Here is an 18,389-nt window from a genome sequence, read left to right as displayed (position 1 = left end):
AGTGTGTACTTAGGACATACAGACATACCTTGCCTTTTATCAAAGGCAGCTTGTATACAGTTCATTCCACAGTTGATCTCTTTTTGCTCAGGAGGATAAAACGGTGGTTGCTTGCTTACTCTTGCATGTATATTAGGCCTAGGGTCAAGCATGTGGTGAGTCTACTGTGCCGTGTAACTTGAGCCTTTAAAGCTTAGCCTACTACAGATATGTCCCTCTACACTCTGTTTTTATCTGCTTCAATCTTGTCTGCTCTCTTTGTGTATGTGAGGCGATGATGATGTGTGTACTTGCTATCTCTCCTTGTTCAATCTGCTTGCTTGCTTGTTGGTGCCCGTGCTGTTATAAACAGGAACAAGTCTTCACAGATCCCCAGTGCCCTACAGCAGCAACAGAATGACCTAACAGATTGCCCTCTTGGCTTGCTATGCCAGCTCCACTCGTTTACACTCACTAGGGAGAACTGCTTAGCTACTGTGTTCTGAGCATGTAATGAAAACAAATTGGCTTACATTTCCCATCTTCCAGTTTTTTTTGTTTTTTCATTTACTTTTTTTCTTTTTCTTTAAATGTATTTTGACACAGAAAGTGGCTAGCTAGCTTCTTTTTTTTTTTACTCCTCCTTTATTCACAAGATAACACCACAGCAGGTGACTCTTGGTTTAGGTATTTGTGTCTTCTCACATGTCAGGTGAATGTATAAACCTCTTTATTATTGAGCCACCAATAAAGAAAGTAGCTAGAAGACAAACAGAAAACAGTGAGGCTATAGTCTGTAAGACATGAACAAGAACTTAGTAGTGAAACTAGACTTCAAACCACATTGTGCAGGAATTGCTAAACCATGTCTGAGACTGCACACTAGGGTGTAAATTTCCTCCACACCATGCATGCAAATCCTGTCTAAGACTTTTTCATTTTTTTTAAAGTTAGTAATAATATTTTTTAAGTCAGTGATGATAATAATGAGGGTTTATTTGTATAGCACTTATCAAACCAGTATTGTAAAATGTTTCGTCAACATTGTTGTGTTTGTTGGGGAGAAAACTTACAAACATACAGTACAGCACTTCAGAGTCACACTGCTAGCGATCGAAGATTTATGCAAGTTTGACAAGCTGAATGCATTCTGTACTGTATAGGAGACACGGTAGGAGTTTTATTGACAATGGTCTACAGCCAATCAGGATGCAGAACATAATGCACTGTCAAAAAAACCCAAAAAACGGAAAATTGCACCAAAAGAAGTCAGTGAAACAGAGAGGTTGTGAAAGGTGAACCGCGTTATAGCGAGGGACCACTGTAAACTCATTTTTTATTGGGAGTGGTTGACCTTGTTTATATTGTTCATTTGGACAACTGGATGCTAGATAACTTACCGACAAATAGACAATAATATGATGTAATGAACTTACCATCAATAAGTATCTGTTATGACAGAAAACATCTACAGTAGAGCCCGTACACAGTACACATATTAAACACAGCCCTACCTCTAAAGCTTCAATAGCACAGCAACATATATTGAAATATATGGTTTCACTTGCTTTGTGATTGTCAGTGCTCTGTTTTAATGTTGTTTATGAGCTGAATTTATACCAGCAAATGTCAGAAATCACAAGACATTCCCAAGATTATTGTTTGAATGTCTTTAAGTTAGCCTGTGGTTGCCAGCCCTTGTTATATCTGGCAAGAATGTATTATAAGATGCGGTCGTGTGGGCAGATGGGGTGTAAGATGGAACAAATGTGCTTGAACTTGAAGACTTTGAGTCAGAATCAAGCGATCGGCTGTTGTGTCTGCCCCTGTTTCCTTTTCTACTACACTGCCCCTACCCTTTGTCTTGTGTTGTCTTCTGTCTTTCCTTTTTCATTCTGTCATTTTTATTTGTCTCTGGCTTGTTGTGTCCTTGCATTCTTTCAGTATGTTACTTCTTACTGGTGTCAATTTCATTCCTTTCAATTTCTTATAGTTTTCAGTCTGTTAAATAACTGATGGCTTACAGTGCTCAGCTATGATTTCTTAGTTTAGCTTTTTAGGATCAAATGTGTAAATTAATGGTAATCAGCAAAGTAATTTCTCTTTCTTTAGAACCGGTGATACACCCTAAAGCATCAGTGTCTGTTCAGGCCTTGCATTTGCTTTTTGCAAAGGGGCCCTGAAATGCATCATTCTTCAAGGGTATTGAGGCCATATACATTTTCATTAGCTGTATGCATAAATTGTCTGAAATGAGGCTAACTCATAACTCTACAGAGAATTGAAAGATGTACGAAAGATTTGTTTTAAAAAACCATTAGCCTGTATGTTGCCTAAATAACTCAGTTTTCAGTATTATAACTGATAATGAACAGTATGACTATTGTTAGTAGATAATATTAAATTTAGGGGAGTAGTGTTAAATTACACAAACACTTCTGGTCTTTCAGTGCAGGTTAGTTAAGCATGTGTGCGGCTGTTTGCTCATGCTCTTGTTATTAAAAAGACTTGCAGGGAGATTTATCTCCACAGGCCATTTTTATCTGAATGTGAGTTGTGAAAGAAGATCACAATGCGTGGTGTGTATTGAAGCCTACACTGTACCTTTTTTTTTTTTTTTCTCTTTTTGTTAAATCTATCACACAGACAAATCTTTTCTTCCCCCACATATCTAAAGGCTCGCACAACCTATTTTACTTCTCTCACACCTCCACACTGCCACATTTTCTCTTATTATTGTCTAATTATACATTGTGAATAAGTGTAGTGAAGTGCTAAAGTGCATTTAAGACTTAATTTTCTTTTCCAACCAAATGCATTATTAGAAGATGTTGCAGTGCTGGGATGTGACGTGCATTCCAGTTAAATATCTGACTCACTGGGAAACAGCTGTCTGTCTTCTAACCTTTGAACTTCCTTACTGGTACAAAAGAAGAGTATTGTGGAAGAGTAATTAAGCAATTAGAAGGGAGATACTAATGCACACAATAATAATCCTGCTAACAGATGTAAGAGAAATTAGGAAATGTTTCGGACAAAGTCCTTTTTCCAGTTACGAATATGTCACAGTCTCTGCTTCATGAAGACTTTGTTCATTAAGATACTGTTTGTTTGGGGTTTTTAAGCTAGGTGTTTCAGTTTATTACAGGAAGTATGACTTCGATAGACACTGGTCACTTCCTTATTGAAAGAAGAAGTAGATTTGTGTTCTCGAAGCCATTTGTTCCTCTGATGTAAAGCTCAGCATTTCTTGTTGAAACAGCCTCCAAATTGTTAAAGACTTTCTTGTATGTGAAGCTCAAACATTTTAGCTTAATGGAAGCTGCTTGTATACACAACCCATTAAAAGGAAGCAATATCCTATCAGTAATTGCTCGAACTCTGTGAAAGCCTCACTTACCCTTCCTTATGTTAATTTATATTGGAATATAAAACCTAGACAATACCAAGAACTAGAGAGTTTGGAATATTGGTGGCACTTGGTTTAAAGTATGTAAATATGTGTTTGTTTGCCAGAGGAATTATATCGTATCTCCCACAGCTCAGAGGATGGGATCTGTGTGCCAGGTTACTCACTACCTTCCTCCTAGTTCCATCTTTAAAAACTTGGGTGTGGGTTTGCCAATTGATTTTCTTGACATTGGCAAGAAAATTTATCCTTAGATCTACACTTCAGGTAAATACCAGGAAGAGAGGTGAAGGGGTAAAATAGTGTTAAAGATATTTTTTTTACACCTGACCTCAACTCAGACTCAGGGCAATAAGTCTTCTAGGAAGACAAACTTTCTGTGAGCATCTCTTGAGTGTATTTCCAGACAAGCACACCTGGGAGTCTGGAATGGTTTTCCATGTTTCAACATGTTGGCAGTAAGTCAGACTGTCTCTGTTTTTACACCTTGGCCTTTGCCGATGACTAATGTAGTTCTATTTTGCCCTCCATGTTGAATCGCGGTCATTTGCAGGTTAAATATTAATTATTCAATATTTTTTCTATTCTGACACAATCTGAAGTTTGAATTGGCCAGCCTTTTTTTTTTTTTTTTGCTAAGCAGTTTCAAGTTACTCTGTAACTTCTCAAAACTTTATGGCTGGTCAGATATCCATATTTGCCAAATACTATTTGTGTGCAGGTTTCATGTTGACAGTCTAGGCGTAATTCTCATTTGGCTTGCACATAGAGGTAAGGACTTATCTGGTGTCTAGATACACACTGTAACTCAATGCTGATGCTGGGCATGGAATTACTGCCAGCCACCAGCTGAAACTGTACTGCCACTTTGTTCAGTTAGAAACAAGCATGAACAGACTGCATATGTAGTATACACGCACATGGTCCTTCATTCATGCACTTAAGAAATTAGCTTTTCCTTTCTTAGTTATTTATTGCTCATGGTTAAATGATAATATAATTTAATTTATTTATTTATTTATTTTATTTTCCTTGTGCTACATTTCAGCTCATTTCTGTATGGGATCAGCATGCCAAATTAAATTTTGAAGGGAAGGGCAAGTCCTACAGTCATTCCACAAGTGAAAGTGTGAATAGTTGCTCTCAGCAGCTGGACAAAAAAGCAAAAAAAAAATATATGTGAGGGTTGCATCAATTGTGAAATTCTGGGCCAATACCACTCCAGTTGGACACTTAACACTCTCCTGGCTACTCTGTCAGAACTATCAAAATGAAGATCAGATTATTAGAAATGGCTAAACATATACAAATGTTAGGGATTTTTTTTGTTTTATTTTTTCCTGAGCCTTTTCACACTCTTTATGTTTGTCACTAAACATCTTTCAAATGCTAATATCTGTGGCACTTTGCTGCGCAAAAACACGATGCCAGATTAGTATACGGAGTATGGCAAATGTTAGCAGTGCTAGCACAATCTATTCTCTTTTCTGGTAGGTTAGCATCTATATGTTTGTTCAGGATGTGGTTATGTCATTTTAATGTGACACGGCCTCTAGACAGCTGACATACTTTTCTAGGTCTAAGTGCTGTAAGGCCGCACTATTCTGCAGTGGGTTTTATCTGTCTTACTCTAAACATCACAATGGTGCAACAGGGGGCTGTCATTTGTTGCATGTATCAGGTGGCTGTTTCTGCACACCTTAACTACACCACCTGGTTATATGCTAACCAGTGGTATCCCATTGGTGCTGGCTTTTATCACTGCATAACTTGGTAACCAGTTATTTCATCTGTCAACACTACACATCACATTTGTCGTTGACATGCTATGGTTTCTAATTGTCAGATCCATGCTAGTCTTTTTCTGTCTGTCCACCCTTGAGAATGAATTGTTCTAAAAGTGTTTCAGCATTTCACATGTTCATTGAACATTCAACCAGTGTGAAATCAATGTGGTACAGCACATAAATATGGGTCATCTTATTTGCCATTTGCCTGAATGCTAATATTAGTCAACTAGGCCAGAAGTAGTTGGTACTGTTTATCAAGTTTATCTTTATCCTAAAATAAAATAAAAAATTAGTAAATGTAAGTAAATGTTTGATTGTGACTCAAGGCAGACTTTCAAGTACTCTTTTCCTGAAGGCATTCGTCAACATCACCTAAACTACAAATTGTGACAGCGGAAAGGTGTGGATGTTGGAGGTAAAGCTGCATTTTGACTGTCTGACAAGAACTTAGTTAAAGTGCTCTGATACATTTAGGCCATGTGTCTCGCATGCCTTAGATGGCTGCTCATCTTCAGAAATAACTCTGGTCAGTCACTGTCTTAATGTTGGTAAAACGTGGATAGATTCAAGCCCTTAGGTCACAGGTGTCGAACTCCAGGCCTCGAGAGCCGGTGTCCTGCAGGTTTTAGATGCGTCCTTGATTCCTTCGCACCTGATTTAAATGGCTAAATTACCTTCTCAACATGTCTTGAAGTTCTCCAGAGGCCTGGTAATGAGCTAATCATTTGTTTCAGGTGTCCTGATCCAGGGTGAGATCTAAAACTTGCAGGACACCGGCCCTCGAGGCCTGGAGTTCGACACCCCTGCCGTAGGTGTTCTCTTTAAACAATTGCTGAGGAAGATATTACTGAAATTTTATGTCTTTCAGTGTTATTTAGTATGCCTGTGTTGTATAACTGTTGTATATAACCCCAGGAAAAAGACAGATAATTTTACATCTGTCATTTTGATTAAGCAGGAGTCTTGTGTTTTATAATTGATGTGTCTCAGTCTGAAGCGGAATGTGGCCAACTAACTGATGCGTGACATCAAGGACAAACAAGCCTGTCTCCCCGAACTGAATCGAGCCAATAGGGACATTTTTCAGGATGGTTATATTTTCTACCTTTTCCAAACCTCTCAGCAGGTTTGGAAAGTTATGAGAAATAATTTGTGACAAGTTTCAGTCTTTTTTGTCTGTTAGCTGGAAGAAATTCTCACCAAAGTTGGGTTTCAGAAAAAAACATATTCATGTAATTTTTCAGCCTTTGTGCACCAAAATAAAGATCTGTCCTGCAAGTCTGTAAAGTGGTAAGCTTGACAACAGTTAGTAGTGCCTTTCTGAGAGTGTTTGAGTGTTACCTGTGACCACATTTGTGGCTATGTTGGCGCCCCTCAAGCACAGGCAGACATCGCAGTAGCCATTGTTTTTGAATGCAGAACTTTTTTCTGTTCTTTGGCTTAGTTGGTCAATCCTTAACTATATCTTGTCATGAGTACATGTAAACAAATTGCCAGAAATAAAATAACATTACAAAGATGTCTTTTATCTTTTATTAAAAACACACACACAATAAGAGGGATGAGAGAATGAGAAGGGCGTTGACTGAGAGGGAAAGCCAAAGAAAGCTCCTGAATTACGAATGGCTGATGAAGAGAGTAAAAGTGTAGGTGGGAAAATGACAACTGAACCAGTAGAAAAGAAAAAAGACTGCTTCTTTCAACTGCAGTGGTTAATGCAGTACTTGTGATTGCATTGTGATGAAAAGGGAATGCTTTGTGTGTTGTAGAAAACTCTCTAAACTAGAGACACATTACAATGAAACAAAGTATTGGATAACAGAGAATGTTGCTGTTGGAATTTCTCCGTCCATGAGTGTGCTAGGGAATGAGCAGGAAGGTTCTTTCAGACAGAGACACTAAATTGTAGTGCAGAATCTATGGTTATGCCATTCAGGTGGACTTCAAAGAAGTCATTATTCATGGTGTTCATGTACACAGCAGAGTATAATCCCAACATCAGCAGAAGCTGGCTGTCATCTTGCTTGTACTTTGACTTTTCCTCTCTTTGAAAGCAACAGTGAAGGTCAGCAGTTTCAAAGGGAGTGGTTCACATAAGCTACTTAAGTGGCTAACATCGCAGATCACAACATTCTCTGTGGATACCATTGCTCCCCTGTACTATTGGATATATATCACTTTTCTAGTCACCAGTTAGCCTAAAATGACTGTCCTGGAATATGTGTGAGGAAGTCAGTTGCCAGAAAAATCCCATATGGGCACTTGAAAAACATACAAATTATGCTCTGAAAAGTCTGACCTGATGAAGGTATTTGAACTTCTCGCTGTGAGACAACGCTGGTAACCAATGTTGTTGAAAATCTCCTTTTGAAGCTGGAGAAAACTCGACTTATCCCAGCTCCTTTTCAGCTGGCAAAAACAAACATGCCTTTCTTTTCTTTTTTCGTTCTTAAGACGTTACCTATATTGTCAGCCATTGTTTATGGCGAAGGGTCATGGGATCCATGACCTTTTTAATATTAAAGTTTTTTCATTTTTATGTAGTATCCACTCACCATCAATGCATACATCATTCAAAACTAGGTTATGCAAATAAAGCTAGCATGCAAGGTTGAATAATACCATGCTGTACTAGAAGGAAAGGGTGTTTGACTAGTTTGTGTACTGGTGCATTCATTGGAGAAATTTGGTAACACCAGTATACTTGTGGAAAATTTGGTCTTTAGTAAGAATCTGAGATGAAAGTAATTGTTCAAGACATGACTGATAGGTTTGATGTGACCAGTCCCACAGCATACTCTCTGTGTCCTTTAAGGCCAGCCACCATGACGATCATAATCTGTTGTACTCAGACTGTAAAACCAGAAACACAATGTCATCACACATCACAGTAAACGGAGGCGGAGCGTTAAAGACTAATCAGCTCGTGAAGCATACGAAGCCATTCCCATGACTCTGGACACCAGGATCTCTCAGTCTGGGTCTAACAAAATTGATCAACCAAAACAAAGACTGGCCTGTCTCACTGTACAGCCCGGTGTGTGTGTGTGTGTGTGTGTGTGTGTGTGTGTGTGTGTGAGAGAGAGAGAGAGAGAGAGATGTACTATGCCTGTCAGCTCACACGACCTCATTGGATTATCTGCTCATGTTTGTTTTTGGTGCAGCAATCCTGCTCCAAACATAAACACTTCAAATATCCTCTACTGGTCTCATTCTTTGCTGGGTTTCTGAGGTTTACTTTGTTCCTTTCCTCGCATTTTCTTCCTTTTGCAATTTTGATCCTGTTTTTTGGGTTTATTTTGTTTTTTAGTTTCATTCTCTTTTTTGTTTGATACCTTTCTCTCTCTCACTCTGTTTGTCCTGTATGTATTTATTGATTTTTTTTTTTGTTTGTTTGCTGTTTAAAACTTTTTCCCCCTTCGAACCGAGATTCCTTCACGTATGCGGAAAGTAAAACATATGAAAATGTGATCACTCAGTACTTTTCGGGTTACAGAATTGACCCTTATTTATTTATTTATTTATTTATTTAGTCAACCTTGATAATTATGTTTTGTTCAGACATACCATGTTGACAGATTTGCTACTATTCTCCAGTAGAGTAATGTGTAGATGATAATACGGTATTTAAGACAAAGTTTGACACCAAAAAAACTGCAGGGCAGAAACCCACTCTACTTCATCCCTGCAGGGATTTTCGGTCCCAAATTTTGGCCTTGGGTCCTCTACCCGAGACCTGGGAGCTTGATGGTCCTGCACAGTATCTTTACAGAGGTCTCAGAGGTTGTTCCTGGGATCTGTTGGAGGCACTTGCCTATCTTGGGAGTCATTGCACCGAGTGCTCCGATTACCACTGGGAGCACTGTTGCCTTCCCCCTCCACATCTTCTCGAGCTCTTCTCTAAGCCCTTCATACTTCTCCAACTTCTTATGTTCCTTCTTCCTGATGTTGGTGTCATTTGGTATCGCTTCGCTCTATCACTACAGCCATCTTCCTCTGTTTGTCTACCACCACTTTGTCCGGTTGGGTAACCATCACCAATTTTCCGTCTGTATCTGGAAGTCCCACAGGATCTTAGCTGGGTCATTTTGGACCACCTTAGGGGGCGTATCTCATTTTGATCTCAGTCCTTCCAGGCCATATTTGGCACAGATGTCTCTGTATACTATGCCGGCCACTTGCATTCCATGTATGTCCTGCCAGCTAGCATCTTGCACCTTGCTGTTATGTGCAGGACTCTCTCAGGGGCAACTTTACACAGCCTGCACCTGGGGTCTTGCCGTGTGTGGTAGACCCCAGCCTCTATGGATCTTGTGCCCAGAGCTTGTTCCTGTATTGCCATGATTAGTGCCTCTGTGCTGTCTTTCAGTCCAGCTTTGTCCAGCCACTGGTAGGATTTCTGGATGTCAGCTACCTCCTCTATCTGCCGGTGGTACATACCGTGCAGGGGCCTGTCCTTCCATGATGGTTCCTCCCCTTGATCCTCTTCTTTCTTGGGTTTCTGCTGCCTGTATTCACTAAGCACATGGTCAGTTGTGACAATCTTCCTGATGTACTCCTGGATGTTTGTTGTCTCATCCTAGACAATGATTGTGATACTCACAAGTCCCCAACCCCTCTCTCCTTCCACTTAGTGTACAGCCTCAGGGTGCTGGATTTGGGGTGGAAACCCTCTGTGCATGGTCAGGAGCTTCCTTGTCTTGATGTCAGTGGTTTCCATCTCCTCCTTTGGCCAGCCTATTATCCCAGCAGCGTACCTGATCACCGGCAGGGTGTAGGTGTTGATGATCTTGTTCTTACCATTCAGGTGACTCCTCAGGACTTGCCTGACCCACTGCAGGTACTTGGTGGTTGCAGCTTTCCTAGCAGCCTCTTAGTGGTTCTCATTTGCATGTGGGATCCCCAGGTACTTGTAGCTGTCCTCAATGTCTGCAATGTTGCCTTCCGGTAGTGCAATCCAGTCAGTTCTGACTACATTCCATCTCTTTGTTACCGTATGTTTGTTTGTTTGTTATTATTTTTGCTCGTTTATATGTTCATTAATTTTTTAATTTGCATTGTTTAATTATTCAGTCATTACACAAGTCTTGCGTGATGACTTCCATAAAACCCACAAGACTTGATCCAGGAGCAGCTCAAGAAAATCTGAAAAAAAATTCCCATAAAAGGAATTGTGTGGGTTAAATTAGCAGGACATTACAAGCTGTAAAAAAAAAAAAAAAAAGAGAGAAAAAAAAAGCTAATTGTCCAGTTTTATTGTCATCAAAACATAGAAGCTCAGCTCCATACTCCCCACCAAGCTCCTCAAAAAACTGGATTCAGAATTCCTCAGAAGTCTCTGAATGGAGAACCAAACTCTTATTATGGCATTTAAGATATTTCTTTCATCCCTTTTCTTTCTTTCCCTTCCCACAGTCCTCAGACTTCTTTGGGAATTATGTCAGAGTCACAGATTTCCAACGCATGACTGAGCACTTTATTTAGACCGCCTAGAGCCTAGCACCGGAAGGGGCAGGACCCTTTCACTTCTCATTTCCTGTACCACAGGAAGTGCATTCCTCAGCTGCTGGCAGTCGAACCACAGTTAAGAGCACAGTGTAACTGTGAGTTCCCGGCACTGGGCCAGCCTCCAGGAATCTTGGAGTAACTCCCAGTGGGCTGTCTCAGGATTTGGGCTGTGAGTGACAGAGCTGGATCAAGACAAATTTAGAACTCTCACTTCTTAAAATTATTTTGAGATTAAAAAAGAAAAAAATTGTGTGTAAGAAATATCCAGTTCAGCTGTTGTCATGTTTATTTTGACTTGAACCAAACTACTGCTTGACCATAGGTTAAGAGGCAGCAGCATAAAATAGCTGGGAAACTATATAGGCATCAAGCTTTTGCCATTGCTGACATGTTCATTCCCTGTAGGATTCATAGCTCTGAGCTGTCTTTAATCAAACTGCCCTTTCAATAGTCCACCACCAACAATCAACACAAATCACCGTGAAGACCTTTAGCATTGCTAAACCTTAGCACCTTTACACTGATATATGGAGATTTTAATTGAACGTACTAAAAGCGAATGCCACTGAAGCCATACCCCCGCTGCTTTCTTTGTGCCCTGCTTGTCTTTTGAAATATGTAGGTAGGTTATTCATGTTTTATTCTAGTTCTCTGACTCGGTATCTACATGTTTGACTGTGCTCCTGTAGGAGAAGGGAAAAGGAAACGCTCTGGTAAAGAATGACGCCCTGGAAGAACAGGATGCACAGAACCTGGAGATCGTTGCCTTCTGTGAAGACATAGCATCGTAAGAACCCTCTTCTTGCCATTGCCTTTCTTATATGCTTAAATATAAACATGAAACAATTTATTAAACCGCTCACAAAGTCACGTTTCACATACCACAGGATCTTCACAAGTTGGAGCCATTAGTTCTACTGATAAGTTAAAACGGTGTAAATGATGGATGTAGAGAAATGTATGAATGTAGGGAGATGTTACTCGTTTGCAGTCTCAGTTCTTCGCCATATTGGTTTTCAGAGCAAAAGAATCACTATCTTTGGATGAAAGAGTGGAGCCACAAGTCAATAGTTAAGTTTAAGGGGAGTCCTTGTAGGCTACTGCTACTTTTGTCGAGACACCTGTCTGTTGAAGGATCCATTCACCCTCCTCATAGTTTTTATAAATGAAACGATCCACAGTGGCCAAAGGCTTCTTTTTTTTTGTTCCAGGCTATAAATACACATTTTTAGTTAGGCATGTGGGATTCTGTCAATTTTAAGATAGTCTTAAGTGACATTTACACTAACTGCAGTTTTTTGCCCTTGGATGTTGGTTTCATTTTTTTTTTTTTTGATCCAAAGGCTGCCCCTTTAGTGCGGCCTGTAGGCAGTGAAGCACACAGCCACAGAAATTACTTTTAGTTGGTTGTAACTGCCTAAAAAGATGCTTTTACCAAATATAGAATTTCATGCATGCATTTGCTTAATTGCATGGTTTCAATTCTCTTCATTGCTTGAGGCTGTACAGAATTTCTCACTCCGGTAGTTATTTTGGGTGGAGTAAAGATGACGCTCTGCTTGGAGAATCCATTTTCATTGTGTTAATAAAGTCAACACCCACTGTCGTTTGCCAAACAACTTCCCTGCATGCTTGTGGGTCAACAAATGGTTTGCATGGATTCTGTTGAGAGAACATGGTGGGGGGGTAGGGGGGGCATTTTCATAACATTGTCGGTCAACATCAGACACTTACAGATGACTAATTTGAGGCCTTATGGAAGCTTCTTGGGACTGGAGAGTAATTGGTTTTCAGTGATTTTATAGGATCTTTTCCATGTGTGTAATCATAATGTGCTATTCAGATTTGCTCTCCTTTCTCCCCTCCATCCATTTTTCCTGTTACACTGCCCATCCTGCATTTAGTAGTCTCATCCAAGCCAGCTGATTCATATGCTTGGCTTGCCTTGGCTTCCCCTAATGTATTTTCACTGGCCAAGTAGACCAAAATATGAATAGCAGAAAGTGCTGTACGTTTGTATTCTGATTTTTTTTTCTTTATTAACATTTTTATTCTCCCCCTACCAGCCTACGTTCCAAATTCCCTCATGATGACATTGCAACCAACCCTGGCTTCGTCCTTAGCCCTGTCATTACCCAGAGAAATGGTGGTGGTGATAATAGCTGTTCTGTCAAGGTTTCTATCGAAATCTCTGATTCTCAGCAGCCTGTAACCTTCACCTGTGACGGTAAGCATCTGAACAAAGTCAGAAATTGTCTGTTCTATGAGCCGTGTTTCAATCAGTTCTTTACAGGATGAAAGGACAGAATATGTGCTTGATACGTCACGTGATACAAATGCCACTATGAAGGAACCAAAGAGGTGTCAAGTTTGTTTTAGCTTATTTGTTGGATGCACCCCTATTTGATCTCAAACTGTTCTAAAATTGTTGCATAATAACCTGTTAAGAAGCCCAAAGAGTTTGCTGTTGGTGCAAAAGAACAAAAACAAAAAAACTACTGTCATAAATCCAATTTATACACTCGCACATCTCCTTACTGCAGGGGGTCCATAGGCAATGTCTTTGTTAGTCAGAAAGCTGAAAAACTGGTGATGATTCAAACCTGTGGTTCAGACTCTTCAGACAATTGCTTGATCCATTCTTAGCGACTTTCAAAACAGTGCTTCCTGGTGCAAAATGCCAAATTCCTGTACGGATGGGACACCACGTGAATTGGCTAAAAAGGAAACTTGTGCCTCTTTGCCTTTAAGAGCGAGCAGCTCCAATTTCAGATAAGAGAGCTCTGAAGGAGGAAACAACATTCACAGTTGCCAAACTCTTCGCACACACATTTTTCTTTTCATTTTTTTTCTGTCGTGGGAATTATATTATGTTCCTTTTCCACACAGATAAAGGTTTGTGCCCTCACCATTCAGTAGCCATGTTGGGCAAAAGGAAGTGGAGTTAGTTTTTGTTGTGTTTTTTTTCCCTCCTCAAGGTCCTATTAAGGATTTTGGTTTAGTTCCCTGTTTATTTGGGGAGCTGTAATTGGCTAACCCCTCCTTATTCACATACAAATCTACAACCGCTCTGACTGACATGTCTTTAAGGATCTGAAGCCAAACACACTGGAGGCTGTCAGGCAGTCCACTGCGCTCTTTTGTTGGACATGTTATTCCAACTGTGTGACCAAATTCACCACTGTCTGGGTCTTTGAGGATCAGTGTGTCTGTGTGTGAGTGTATATCTAGATTATTTTGCATCTTACTGTCTGTGTCCATACCCGAAAAAAAACCATGATGCTTGTTTCGTTTTAACACCAAACATATTTTCTTAGACATAGACAAGTTCTCAGGCCTTAGTGTGTACATATATATTACTTATGACATAGGCACCACTCTGAAAAGCCCAGTTCAAAATCAAAAAACCTATGAGAAATGTATTTAATACTTTTTTGCTTTTTGTAGGTTCCTGCTTCTTATCATAGTTTACATTGTCTTCCCAGTCACTTTCTAAATAGGGTTCTTTTGTCCATGAGTGATGTCTTTTTCATTAGTTCAACTCAAAGCTAACCCTAAACCTTTCTCAGTGTTGCTCTTCATTCACCCACTTTTTGGTCTTGTCCTTTTTTCAGAAACTACAAATTAAAAATGCCACATGAGAAATTTTTCCCATCTACTCTGCACCTTCTTGTCTCCATCTTTTTCAGTTTTTTCTTTTCTTCACACATTCTATTTGATCTTCATCTTCTCTTATTTATCACCCAGTAGCTCATCTTTTATCTGTTGTGGAAGCCTCAAAATTTTGTGACTTTGTTAGTGGTGCATCCACTTGCAGCTGATTTTCTTATTATAAATGAAAGTGTATTTTATTAAAAACAATGTTTGTGCCCTTCTGAAATCTTTGACTGTGCTCATATTGTAGAGAACAGGCCGACAGAGAAATAACTGATTGTTGTAAAGTTTGGCTGTGAACTGCTGCTGCCTTCTCAGGGATTCCTTACATACTGTGGCTGAAGAGGGAAGATGGAAGAGAGTGAGAAGGGGAGGAAGCAATACATTTAAGAATTACAAAAGAGGATGGAGCAAAAAATGTGACAAGCTAAAGGGAGTAAAGAGATGATTTATAAAGGAGAGAAACCAAAGAATGATATTTATGAAGAAACTCTGTGCCAAAGGTACAGACTTCGCGTAAGAGAATGAGAATTGCTTGAAGTGAGAAGTAAATGTGTAGAGAATGACAGAAGTGAAATTCTAAGACCCGGGTTGTCGTCTGCTGCTGGGAGGGTGTTGGAGAGGCGACAACACCATGTTTCTTAAATCTTTCACCTACAAAAAAAAACCTCTGTCAGAAAGAACTTTTAATAGGTAACGTCTAACTAAACTAAAATGCAGAAATCAAACTGGCTGTGGCTGGAATGGGAATTGGCACCTAGAAGTCTAAGCCCATAGTACTCAACCGGAAAAGGGTGGAGTACCCACTTGGAGTTGGGAATAAGTTGCCAAGTGTAGTTTAAGTATCTCAGGGTCTTGTTCAAGAGGAAGGGAAGAAGGAGCAAGAGATTTACAGATCGATTGGTGCAGCATCTGCAGTAATGAGTGCGATGTACCGGTCTGCTGTGGTGAATTGATGCTATAGATGTACTCTTCAATCTGCATTCCCACCCTCACTTTTGGCCACGGCCCGTGGATAGTGACTGAAAGAATAAGAGCGTGGATACAAGCAACGGAAACTGGTTTCCTCTGAAAGCTGTCAGGGCTCTCCAGTTGAGGTTGTTTGGCCCTCTGCCTAGGATGCCTCCTAGGTCAGGTGTGTTAGGCATGTCCCACTGAAATGAGGCCCTGGGTTAGACCCAGGACACACTGGTGACATTACATTTCTCAGCTGGCTTGAGAATGCCATGGTGTTCGCCCCATAATAGCTACAGGAGGTGGCTGTGGAGATGGGCAGTCTGGAGGTCTTCTTAGGCTGCTGCCCCCATGGGACGGATGGATGGCCTGAAATTCTTAGTATCATAGAATCACTAATACAGTATGCTTTAATTATCAACTTTAAACTCTTCCACTTTCTGTTATGTTTTAGCATGGTACTTTTCTTCTTATTGTGGTTTTCCCTTTGCTGTTGTGGGCCTCTTTTTCTTTTTTTTTTTCTTCTTCTTTTTTTTCCCCCTCTTTGATTCTCTCTGACAATTGGACTTGTTACAAAAATATAAATCTCTATTTCCTCTCTTCACACCTTTCCGATCTTTGCCTTGTAGATTTAACAAGTGTAGAGTGACTTCTGACCCTCTTACTCGGATTCTACATAAAAGGGATTTGACATGCACTGTAACAAAAAGTAACTTTTGTTGGTCTCACTTTGTTTTCAGTTCTGTGCGCGTGCGTGCATGTGCACTAAATCAACCATTAATATTTTTGTTCGAGTGTGACTCCACCAACACCATTCCCCAGTCATGTGTGAAATGGTTAACATGTGATTTCGGAATGTTCTCCTCTTGTAACTGGTGCCCTCAAATATGCCCGCTGGGAATTCCATTACCAGTTCAGAATACTTCCAAAATGAGGCATAGTCTGTGTAATTGCATTGTTATAAAATGCTCTTGTAGCACATATATGACCACCATTGCCACACAGGCATTGCAGTGCTTGCTTAAGCAGCAAGAAAAGCCTCACCATTCCTCCAAAGGGTGGAGGGTGGTGTGTTATTGCTTTAGGCAGGGGTGGTCCAGCTCCGTGTGTGTCAATATGAACTTCTTTTAAGTAACCTGAGCATGTGTGCTTAATCCAACGTCTAGATGTTTCTGTGTGTGAAGAGTCTGTGTCTGTCTTTTTATCTGTCAGCCTGTGTTTATGTATATTCAGTGTGCTTAAAAACTCAGTTGAAGAAGGTAAACAGCAGAATAATCTGCTGTGTGTCAAGTTACGCTCTCCACCTAAGCTTCGCTTGGCCTGATACATCAGGTATCGTAGGACACGCAAATGCCTAGAATCCCCCTTAATATCATTTCACAGCGTTCTGCGGTAATGCCTTTGATTCGAGAACTGGTTTGATTTGAAATATGAAACACGAACTGTTCAGAACCTGGGAGGATGTGTTTTGTGGTTAGAAAGGAATTTTGATCACTATAAGATTTAGAGTTCAGTTCCTACACCTGCAAAAACAGCTTTTTAACAGCCTCAGAAACGTATTGTGGTCAAGTCTCACAAAAAAAGCAACATTGGAACTGGCTATTTACCTTTTAATCTTTCTAATTCAAATTAGTCTTTTTTTTGTTTGTCAGGTATGCTGTGGTGAATTGTTTTGAGAATGCTCCAAATGTATTTTTTAATGCTAACCCAGTAGGTCGTGTGCTCAGCTTTGTTCCATAATTACCTTTTCCTCTCCATCTGTTGATCTTTCCATCTTTTGCCTCTGCTCCACGTTTACCTCTCTTTCATGATTACCTTCTTCTCTTTTCTTCATTATTGTCTCTGGATAATTCTCATACCTTTTTTTTTTCTCCTTAAGTGAGTTCTCCAGTGGAGCTGTTGATCAGTCAGACTCTGTGCTGGGTCCATGATGACTTGGACAAGGTAGACTTCTCCAGCTATTTGCTCAAAGTCTGTGGCCGGGAGGAGGTGCTGCAAAAGTGAGTATTTCTAATACACTGGCATGTGAGAAGCCACTTCTCCCAGGAGTTTCTAATAAGTTTATTTTCTCATCCATTTTTTTACTCTCTTTCTCAGTTTCTCTCTTTCATCTCTTTGTCTGTGAGTCTCCTATCTTGGCAACGTGTTTAATCTGTCATCAGTTGCTGGCTAAATTAATGCTGTGTTTGTTGCACGACCGTTTGCTGGAATAAAGCTTAATAATCTTGCACTGGCTACACTCAGAACTACGATACCATTTACTGTAAAATCATTATGTATGTAACCATCACTTTATACTTTTAAACATATGTTGTTTAAGTGCTTGTATTTTTATTATGGATTACATCTTTGGATTATTGGAATTTATAGTAAGCTAGCAAGGAAAACTTTTACTGTATTAGAAAAAAATACGAGTCTGGTATCAACATGTGTTTTAAGACCTTTAAGGAGAACGGTAACTTGTTTTGACCAGCACCATATCCCACTTGATAATATGATCCTACAGAGTTTACCAAAAATACAGTTTTCAGAGTTTTCATCAAAAATGGATAAAAATATGTGAGGTACCAGTGCTTGTTTTTGTCACACAGACACAGTTTTGTTATTGAAACAGAGATTTGGATTCTTTAAATATAAAAGGAATCTTTTTTTTCCCCTTTAGAATCTGACACTGCGAGTATAAAAATACTGATTTATTTATTTTGTTTTTAACAGAGCTTACAAATGTTTTTTAGCCCTGAACATTAAATATGTCTATCTTCTGTAGTTAAGAAATTATCGTGGTTAAAAAATGCTGGGGAAAAAAAGTGCAAAATTTTATCCCACCTCTGGGATGAAATTATTCTTCGAGGGTCTGTAACTCTGTCACTGGCATTGATTGATTTTGTTTTCATTGAATGGCCCATTTGCTAAAAATAGGCACAAATATAAGCAAATATTATTTTGTCTTTTAGAGAAATGTATACACCATCAGTGGGTTAACCCCTTTCTGTTAAAACCTTCCTTTAAAATGTTTTCAACAATTGCTCTATAATATTAACATATAATTGTTTGTTTTTTCTTTTCTTTTTTGATTTAAACCCTTTTTATCTGTC

At 39.6% G+C, this 18,389-nt stretch overlaps 1 protein-coding gene across 1 annotated transcript in view; it reads left to right on the top strand.

Moving 5' to 3' along the window:
• The window catches only part of pik3c2a (phosphatidylinositol-4-phosphate 3-kinase, catalytic subunit type 2 alpha), a 40,133-nt gene that overhangs the window by 6,053 nt on the left and 15,691 nt on the right, over nucleotides 1–18,389 (top strand). Inside the window, exons 3-5 of the mRNA XM_080875423.1 lie at nucleotides 11,376–11,473; nucleotides 12,753–12,913; nucleotides 17,174–17,294. Coding sequence (XP_080731549.1) covers nucleotides 11,376–11,473; nucleotides 12,753–12,913; nucleotides 17,174–17,294 — 380 coding nt within the window. The remainder of the gene's footprint in view (nucleotides 1–11,375; nucleotides 11,474–12,752; nucleotides 12,914–17,173; nucleotides 17,295–18,389) is intronic.

This window comes from Rhamphochromis sp. 'chilingali' (assembly GCF_963969265.1).
Source record: "Rhamphochromis sp. 'chilingali' genome assembly, chromosome: 2".
In the NCBI taxonomy this organism is placed as follows: domain Eukaryota; kingdom Metazoa; phylum Chordata; class Actinopteri; order Cichliformes; family Cichlidae; genus Rhamphochromis; species Rhamphochromis sp. 'chilingali'.
This window is presented reverse-complemented; position numbering and strand designations above follow the sequence as displayed.